The following is a 10,608-nucleotide window of genomic DNA, read 5'->3' as shown; positions in this document are numbered from 1 at the left end:
TAGAAGTTTTGAAGCCCTCACCTAGTGCCATCACATGAAGCAAACGGAATTGAAATCGGGTTACAAATGGCGAAGGAGTAGCATTTTGTAGCAAAAAAGTACAATATAGGTCAAAAATCAAGGTCAAAGGTCAAAGAAGTCAAAGGTCAAAATTCTGTGTAGAAGTTTTGAAGCCCTCACCTAGTGCCATCATATAAAGCAAACGGAATCGAAATCGGGTTACAAATGGCGAAGGAGTAGCATTTTGAAGCAAAATGTACAATATAGGTCAAAGGTCAAGGTCAAAGGTCACAACTGAAATTCTGTATAGAAGTTTCAAAGCTCCTATGTAGTGCTATCATATAAAGCAAACAGAATCAAAATCGGGTTAGAAATGGCGAAGGAGTAGCATTTTGAACATTTTGATCACACACGGACGCACGGACACACGGACGCACGGACGGACACACGGACGGACACACGGACACACACACGTACGGAGCCCGTTTCATAGTCCCCTGCTCGAACTCGTTCGGCGGGGACAATAAAGTGGTTTCCAGGTATCTTACAAAAAGTTAAAAGCTGAATTCTAACTTCATCAAATACTATACTTTCCCTTTAAAATATTTTACTTTGTTACTCATTTCACTGCTTTGGTACATTTTTCAGTAAGGGTGAGGATTGTTTGAATGTGGTGATGACCAACATTAGTTTCTACTGTACAAAATGATCTGAAATCATTTGTTTTTGACGCGAGGCATTATTATCATGGGCTATAACAATACCTTATATATTCTTACAATATGCATATTGTACATATTCAATATTCTTACACAGCAATGCACACACTGTCTCATGGCCAGAACGAACACAAGTACGAGATTTTCCTGGTACAAATTTTTTTAACATTGGGGGGAGGGGTGACAATCCTCGTACTCCTGATACAGTGTACATACTTCAAGGATTCACAGCCATGCACACATTTTATAAATATGCTACACGCACACATACATGGTGCATGTTGCACCTCGTCACACTTGAAGCTGAGAGGCAACACTGTGCAGTGTATGTCGGTTTCGCATCCACTGTAGCATGTAGTGCACAGTGTACTATCTACCCACTTCTGTACATGGTTGTTGGAGAAGATGCGACCATTTCTTTGGTTGACTAGGAGACACTTCCCCTCCTGTAAGGTTGGCGGAAAGCTCGTCACTGAAAATGAGCAGAACATTTTCCCCACCCCCAAATACTGTGCATGCATCTTTCTAACAGTTGCAGACCTCTGAATAAACTGAATATTTGCTGTGAATGCTGCAATTGTAGTTTCATGTTTTCACCTTCAGTTTACAGATTCTACACTTTTACATTTTTCACTTGCTTCTTTGCAAGATATTGAGTTGTTGACACGAATGTACCGGTATACTAAAAACCGTATGTACAAGCTGCTATTTTTGCGAGGGTTTAATCTTTGCGAATTTTGTGAATCACTGTTGGACTGCAAATTTAACAGCATTCAAAAATGTCACCATGCGCTGGGGTAACTGCACTTTTGATAGCATTAGTGTCCATTCCCGAAAACAGCTCACAAAAATGTCTGCAACCCGATGATTCATGAAAATACATGTATCTGTATGCTGAAAATATCCGTATGCTGAAAATAACAGCTTTTACAGTAACAAGATTTTGTTATGCAACAGAAATCTGGTCCTACACTCTCGTAACAGGGTTCTCGTGTACATACTGGTAATACATTTTACACTACGTTCAATGGAAGAGAAACTTTCATACACTGCACAGCGAGTGCCACCTCTCCACCTTGTGTGTGATGTGGTGTGACTTGTGCTGCCCCCTTCATCTCTCTTTTTTTTTTTTTTTTTTTTGTCAGTGTGGAAATGGGCTGAGAGAGTAAGGGAAATTATTAATGACAATTTTAGCATAAAATTATCTCGTATAGCGCACTCCTGTTATAACAAAGTCCTCAGGTTCTTTTGTTGTATCAAAATTTTGTTATAGCTGAACAGCAAAGTACATAAATGTATGAAAATTATAATCTCTTGACCGGAAATTCTAATTCATTGTAACAAGCATTTCATTACAACCATGCTCGTTAGAATGGGAATGAACTGTATCATCAAGACTTTATTGAGCCTTTCCACAGAGTGAAATGTGCCATTAAAGGCATTCATGAAACAAAATCTGCATTGGAAACATGATCTTCTTTAAAACATGCAGGATACATGTATGATACATGCACCATTTGTCTTGTGAATGTCTATGACGGTGCTCATAAGTGCTCATTTTAGTCTTTTTCAACTAGCAGGTCCTACTTAATTAGAATATAAAGAAAACCTCATCAATTCCCCTTCCTCACAAACTAACACACTTCTCTCTGACACAACAAAAGACATATATTACACAATAATTTGGTTTCACCCTGATTTTATTTGGGTGTCTAATTCATACACCAGCAAATTTGTGAAGACAAAATGTCACTGAAATACATGGGCATGTTGTTTCCCCCACGCTGGGAGCGACTGTTATGATGCTGTAACAGAGTGTAGTGTGGAATGAGGTGAGCCAGTAAGGACCAGCCAGAGTCCAGTCTATTTGAAGCATGTGCTTGGTCTGCGGGTGGTGAACATGGGGCGGGCAGGCCTCTGGGTGCGATGGGGAAGCGGGAACTTGATCTTGGAGTTCTGGATAAAAAGGCAAGAGAGGATTTGACACAAATATGACTAATTTCACATTGAAGACCATGAGCATAAGACTACATAGTACTATAGGAGTCCAGAGTCTCTCCAACTGTTGCAAGATTTCAAAATGCTGTCACTTCCCACTCATTTGTGAGAAATATGCTGCACTGTATTATTGAGAGAAAAGGGTTCAGCAATTCATACAGGTGGCACAATCTGTTCACTGGTAGTCTTCAGGTGCACCCTGATTACCAGCACAGTATCCATGGCAACAATTGTGGATTGCTTACAGCCTGTTAAATTCACCAGCTTTTCATCCCTCAAATACCCCCTCTGACTGCCGTGAATTGCTTTGGCATAAGATATTTTGGACACTTACATGTTTGAATGAGAGACATACATACACAGGAAACCAGATTTAGGTGTTGTAAACTCATTCCTTGCATCAAGTTTTGTGATCCTTATTTTGTCTATATAATGGCGCAATAATCATGGTGTACGCCCACTGATGATGGGAACATTCAAGTAATCTTTGGTTAACAAGAAACAGTATGGATATCATAGGCAGAAGAAACAATGCAAGGTTTTTGCATTTTCACATTTTGATGTAACTGTGATATAATGAGATAAAACTGCTGGTCCAAGGGGCTCCGTTTCAATGGGAGTCGCCTGAACAAACAATGACGACTGTTTTGATATGTACATAAGCTAGACTGCAATAACTCTCTTTAGGTAGAGGTGAGGTTTCAATTAGACATTCCCTGCTCTGTTTAATTTCCCTCTACTCGGTGTCATCAACTTGCACATGAAACAAAGTTTGTGGATCAGCGACCAGCAACTCACCAAGAACTGCTTGATGTGGGGCCTCCTGCACTTGGATGGGGCGATCTCTTCCACTCGGATGATCTGAATGGAGTGGGCCCTGGCTCGATGCCTTGCTCCCATGTCACGGTCTGTTCACAAGAACATTTTGTAAGCCAAAACTTTGTATTGAAATCCACTCAGAGTAGCTACCATTATTAAAGTACAAACATATGACTCTTCACTTTTTTTTTTTAACATGCTTTTCTTGTTTGAAGCAACCTCATGATTTCTGTTGAATCATTTTCCCCAAAGGCTCCCCCCCCCCCCCAATATTCCTGTATCAATGTTGGGGTGGGGGGGGGGGGGGTGACGATAAACTGCTGGTATCAATTGACGCCATACAAACTGTTTAACATGAAATACTTCATTATGGAAATTGTAACAAATTTTCTATTCTAGTCAACTGAAAACGTGTGTAAATAACATTCAAACATTTTTTATAAATCAAATAGTCTAATACATGACATGTTTTGAAATTGCAGGAAAATTACTTACGCTAAACTTCCCACTTTTACAATTACAGTAACTTTTGTCCACCTTTTTTTTTTCTTTGCCTTCAATGTGTATGCTGCAGAGTGGAAATTATTTTTCTGTTTTAGTCCAGTCTCCAAACATAACTCCAAAGTCAGGTAGTGGACAGGAGAAGACATAAAGAAAACTGACAACTTTCCACCACACAGATTGACATCACAGAAAGAATCCTAAGAAGAGCACAACATTTCTGCATACATAAGTACTCACATACTTCACTCTTCAAAACCAGTCTACACAAAACTTGCACAAGACAATCTTTTCTGAGAGAATATCTTGAGAATGAACCGAGAGCTAATTTCAGTTTTCAAAAGTTTTTAACTCACAACACTGTGTGACTGCTGCAGCAGTGGTGAGGTCACGGTACTCCCTGTACATGTTGTGGGTGCCACTCCTGGAGTCGTAGCGCAGCCAGATGCCAAAGTTCTTGATCCTCAGGGGCTTCTTGTCGTAGATCTGAAAGGACAGACCACATTCAAGTGTGAACACACCTGTCTGTTCATATGCCACCTTTAGTGATAAATTATTTTTTGTTATTTCCAAATACATAAGCCTCAATATTATTCTCACATCATAAATTTTCCAGGTTTGGGCTGGTGTTTGTTGAGACAAGTAAAAGGCTTGCAAATTATACTGGCATACTCAACATTCTTTCTTGCATTGTAATTACTGCTTCCTCAAAATGTGTGTGTGTAAATACAGGATCCGCAAGATTATTCATGTCGTAAACTTTTCTAAAGTTTTAGATGATGTTTAAAAAGACATAGAAATGGCTTGTAAACTACACAAGCATACTCAGTATCCTTTCTGGCATTGTAATTGTTGTTTCCTCAAAGCATGTGTGTGTAAATATTGCACTTAATATACCGGTATGTATTTTTTTTTTTTTTCGAATATGATACACAGCACTGAAATAACTGGACCACAGCCTTTTACTATTCCTAAATACAAACTCCAGTGCCAACTTATTTACTCATTTTCATTTCTTTATTCATTCATTTATTTACTTATCTATATATTCCATTTTATTTTCACATGGTAGCCCTTTCAGCGAAAAAAAAAAAGTGATTTACAAAGGGGTCCAGCATTAGAACACAAAATACATACCAAGTTACATACAAACGTAAAGTAAAATAATGATACACAATTACATAACGAATACAAAATCAAGATAACAACAAAAAGGAGTTTTTTTCTTGATGGCAAGAAAAAAAACCAAGAAAAACAAAAAAAAAAAATTGTCAGCCAACAAATGGGCACTTGCCTGATATCAGTATGACAACCTTATCTAAACAAATTCACATCTCAATGTATGGGTAAAATACATAAATATAGGCCTATTTGTTAGTTTGTTTGTTTGTAGTGCTCTGCTAATCCGTCAGCATACCTTCTGGCAGCCAACGATCTCTCCGCGGGACTTCTTCATCTTTCGTAGGCGGTTGCCAAAGTACCAGAAGCGGGACTTTGCGGTGACCTCGTCTGGCGCGAAGATCCTCATCTTGAAGAGAGGTGGAAGCGGCTGCTTCTCAGTGGGCATCTCCCGCCCCACCACCAAGAACTCTGTCAGCTGTGAACGTAAAAGTAGAAGTTTGGGATCATGAACCACACTTAGCCTTTTACTTTGTAATTTGCTGATTGAAATACATGTATGTTACAGATATTTCATAATTTTGTCCCTGTAAAAAGCACTTTGCAGCAAGAAATTTGCTCACATTTTTTAAAAGATCTATGACAAATTTCCTTCTATACAAAACCAAAATCACTATAACAAATCATGAATTCTTTGTAATTTTTTCCCACTACACTTGAAGTGGTTTTTCCGTAAACAAGATATGTGTCTGAACTACCATAGCTGGCCGTGATTTGAGTGAATTTGTTAGCAGGGGAAAATCGTAAAATTAGATCAGTTTTCATCTTTTCAAAGTTGATTTATGCCACGTACTTGCAAATGTTTTAAGTGACTTTTTTTCCCCACAGAACTGGTGAAATTACATGTTAAACCATATAATCGGCAACACCAACAGAGAGCAGTCTGGAAATCTGAATTTTCTGAAATTTGAATTCTTTTCTCAGTATCTTAATCCAACATTTTTTTTTTTTTTTTTTAAACCACCACCAGGCTCACAATTCAAATTCTGCACACCCAAAGGAGCGGAGCTAGTGAACCAACACAACTGGTAAATCTACAGGGACAGTGAGATGCCAAGACCAATCTAAAGGTAAGGCCTAACCTATTCACACTACTCGCAGAGCTACCAAGTCTCGCACATTGTGAGTGAGACTCAAGCATTTAGGGTCTGTCTCACAATCTCACGCATGACACCCATTTTTCTCACGCATCGGGAGCACAGCTTAAAGGATTAAAGTGAGAGTTGCAATTGAAGGCATATTTCCCTTTTGTCTTTCAAAATAAGTAAAAAATAATCACTTAAGTATGCACCAGCTTGCACCATTACAGGGTAAAAATTGAAAAAGCTCGCTACCGTGGGAGGGCGGACACCCCCCTCCCACACCCTCCCCTCGCTCAGCTCAGTTGCTTCGCTCCCTCGCTCACGCACATGCGCGCGCGCCGAAATGCCGAGTTATGAAAATCTCACTGATAAAAATTTTTTGAACTTGGCATCTACATGTATGTACTCGAGTAGGGTGCATTGCCATTTTTGGCATTGGCCATTGCCATTATGATGGGCACTGCAACTGGTGACAATATTCATCTGAGCTTGTGTCAGCATAGCGCCCCAATTCGTGATCGCCAATGCTGCATCCATCAACATCGTGTGCATCAAACGGATCAATCATCATGTCACGATCATGTGGAGATGTGGCGGGTTTTATGCATGATTAGTAAAGCCAAGTGCACAAAAGTGATATGGATCTCGGTCATATTATTACGCGTATTGGCCCGAATTCACGAAGGTGGTACAAATGAAACCATGGTTTAAACCATGGACAAAAACCATGGAGCGCCAAGTGTCACACAGAATATTTCGTTACGAAATTGGTCATTTCGTCGACAAAATGACCGTTTCGTTAACGGAATTATCATTTCGTGGATGAAATGTTCATTTAGTTACAAAATGTTGTCTTTTCGTTACAAAATAATCATTTCATCGACGAAATGCCTGATTTCAAAATGAAACATTCCATGCGACACTTGGCGCTCCATGGCTTTTGTCCATGGTTTAAACCATGGTTTCATGGCAAAATCGTGAAATAGGCCCCACCGCAGTGCGCGTGCACCCGTGCGTTAGCAAGCAAGGTTAGGTTAGGGTTAGGGTTTAGGGTTAGGTAGGGTTGTATTTATGGTTAAATTGGCCATTAAATTAGTCAAGGGACATTAGGGAGTCCTTCCGAGAATAAAAAGTAGAAGACCAAAGAAAAAAACGGGAGAAAGGGAGGACGAAAGATGCTATGCTGTGGAAATCGGGCCCCACCGCCGTATGCATCTCGCGTAAACGCCGTTTGGTGGGGCCGCATTCACGAGTATTATACTGTGGAAGAAAGCCCCACCGCCGTGCTTATCTACCGATGAACGCCACACGGTGGGGCTGAATTCACGAGTATAAACAGGCGAGCCGCCGTAGTATTTGTACGGACACGCAGTGGTGGGGCTTATTTCACGAGTATGCCGGTTTCATTTGTACCACCTTCGTGAATTCGGGCCATAGTGTCTAAATCTCCAGCATATGCTGTGGAGTTACAGTGGAAGGTGGTGTGTGATAAGTGCGATACGTGGGTATTCCATCGCCTCGAGCTCCGTCATGTCCGTGGAGAGCTCCAGCTCCGAAGCATGCCGTGTACAGCTAGTGCAGCACAGCATGCAACTGGCTAAGCTACGTACAGCACAGTCACAGCTCACCTCGCAGCTACGCTCCCTCCCGCCCTACGTGTACGTACGCTGTTACATAGATTCTACGTACAATGTACATACTAATCGTCTTGCGATAGTCGGGTATGGCACATCACAAATTATGTTGTTTAACATACATCGGAGAGTGTGACTTCATTTAAAAACTTCTTATTTCATTCTTCATATATTTAGCCATTCATGATCAAAACTATGGTTTACATTTCAAGGGGAAAAGGTGGAAATGGCGGTTTCTAACCTGTCCTCTAAACTTCATTTTGTGTACAGCCCACGAGGAAAAGGACGAAAAGGACTGTACAGCACTGAACTCTCGGTAAATGGTAAAAATGTAAATTGCAGCAATATGCACAAATTTCATACAAATTAATAATTTACACAATATTCATTTATTATAAAAATAAAAGAAATATAAAATAATTATTTATTGAATTTTAAAATATCATCTAGGGGAATAAAAATACTAATTGCGTATGATGAAGACTTACTCTCGAACATCACAAAATTGACAATCAAGATTGTATTAAGCTGAAGCTATCATGATATTTATGTCGCCTTTGCGTTGCCAGTTTTAAGATTGTTTGAGATAGCATGGTTAGTCAGCTAGGTACAGAAAGACACTAACTACTTAGTGTAGTACAATATTGGCTGATGATAATAATAATAATAATAGTGGCTACTTGTATAGCGCACAGGTCCACTTTTCAGTGCTCATGGCGCTTCAAAAATGAAAAAATATCATATATTTACATGCATATACATATTCAAACATTTCAATAAAGAAGAAAATGGTAAACAAAAGCAAATATATACCAAATAAAGAATACAACATACATGTATATCAATCAAAAATACAATATTGATCCAATATTAATGACATAAAGCAATTACGTCGTGTAAGTGATTTAACTATCTTCTACCATGGAGCTACAAGTTTGTAGCTCCATGGTTTTACTAAATATCATAACACACAAAGATATGCACACAAAGATATGTCTTTGCGGATACCACCAGTTAGTGCAGGCCCTAGCGGTGGGGGGGGGGGGGGGGAGGGGGCATTCGAGGGGTTCAAGACGAGATGTGGACTGTAAAAATGCATTTTCAGTGTTTTGAAAACCCCTATTGGTGGTGTAAAAAGTTATTTGAGTGACACAGGGAGCTTTTTTTTTTTTTTTTGCTTTTTTCTTTTAGAATTGTAGTTCTACAATTTTCTTATGGTGCACACATTGGGTGAGTATTTGGAAAACTTTCAATAAAATAGACAATAAAAATGTACGTACATTGGTTATTTCATGAAATTGTAAAAGAACAGAAAAATACACATGATAGACCAAGTCTTGTGGAGAGCTGAATATGCCTATACTGTATGCTGCGACTAGTACCCGGGGCTTTTTATCTGTTTTATTACAAGCCACGTTTCGCAATTGTAGTTGGCTGCAAAAACTCTTTCTTCTATACGGATTTCGACTTCCATTCAGTCTCTTCATTCACCCACAAACCTGTAGCGAATCACCCGATTTCAAGTTGTTTATTTTATCTCCAACAAAGTATAAATGGAAAAGTTTGAATTCACATAATGACATGAAATCAGTACAACAATGTAACCAAAAAAAAAAGCCCAACAACAACAGCAAAGAAATGTGAAGTTAAATACAAATATTATGTTGTAGGTTTTAAATGCGAATTCCGAAAAAAAAAAGTTGTTGCAAATGGAAATGGAAAGGAGGGGACAGCTAAAAATCAGTGCTTGTAGTATGCAGTCCCCTCATTTAAGAAGAAGAAAAAAGATATGATGTATATACAGTATATATCTAATTGCAAAACTATAAAACCGGACAAATTGAGAGAAAAAAAAACCCAGAAAAATATACCCTACACACACACACATACACACACCCACACAAGCCCACACAATGCCAAACATCAGGTAGCTCTATCTCTTGTTGTGTTAAAAAAAAAAAAAAAAAAAAAGATAGATAGAAAAGTGTGGAAGGAATGACAGGAAGAGTCTAAAGTGGACATTGAAAATCAGGACTTTCGAAAAAAAATAACTTATTGTGCTGTAAAAGAATTTCTTGGGAAATTCTTTAGTTTGAAAGTGAAAGTAATAAAGCTTATAAATGCTCTTTTATACTACTATCAAAAGAATTCTAACATTTAGATCCAGAAAAAGAGTATATGAAGGAACAATGATTTATGGTCCATAACCTTTAACATGGCCACCTGTTCGATAATTTTCTCACTCCCACAATGGCCAACCCATGTATACAATCCATTTTCTCTGTTCATATTCAACATATAGCTTGCAGCGACATCGTATGTCTTGAATATGAAGAGAAAGAGAAATGGACAGTGGGTTACCAGCTAGCCTTTGTGGGAATGACCAAGTTGATGGTTATATGAGCCATAAAAATTTAGAAGAAACCCTCAACACAATTAAATCTGCAGTCGTGCAAGCTGGCCTGTTAATTTGACCACTTTCATTGACAGATCTCAACCATTCACACAGGCATTCATTGTTCCTTCACGATAACACTCAAACTTGAAAAAAGAGCAATTTGTCATTGTCTTTAAAGTTCACATGTGCTCATTCATGCTTGACATTAATTTTGTCAACATAATTAGGTAACAATGGAAAGATGAAGAGTTTTTCTTTACTCACAACCAACATTGCTC

The 10,608-nt window shown here is 38.8% G+C and overlaps 1 protein-coding gene across 1 annotated transcript; it reads right to left on the bottom strand.

Annotated features, from left to right (window-relative positions):
* Positions 1 to 2,401: 2,401 nt before the first annotated feature.
* On the bottom strand, positions 2,402 to 8,237 carry LOC140240148 (large ribosomal subunit protein eL20-like). Its single transcript, XM_072319957.1, has 5 exons — positions 8,174 to 8,237; positions 5,455 to 5,634; positions 4,394 to 4,523; positions 3,516 to 3,625; positions 2,402 to 2,675 (listed from the first exon to the last, which is right to left on the bottom strand). Exons 1-5 carry the CDS (start codon positions 8,189 to 8,191, stop codon positions 2,583 to 2,585), a joined length of 531 nt encoding a protein of 176 aa, XP_072176058.1. The 5' UTR covers positions 8,192 to 8,237; the 3' UTR covers positions 2,402 to 2,582.
* Between the last annotated feature and the right edge of the window lie 2,371 nt (positions 8,238 to 10,608).

This window comes from Diadema setosum, chromosome 2, assembly GCF_964275005.1.
Source record: "Diadema setosum chromosome 2, eeDiaSeto1, whole genome shotgun sequence".
NCBI classification, from domain to species: Eukaryota; Metazoa; Echinodermata; class Echinoidea; order Diadematoida; family Diadematidae; genus Diadema; species Diadema setosum.
This window is presented reverse-complemented; position numbering and strand designations above follow the sequence as displayed.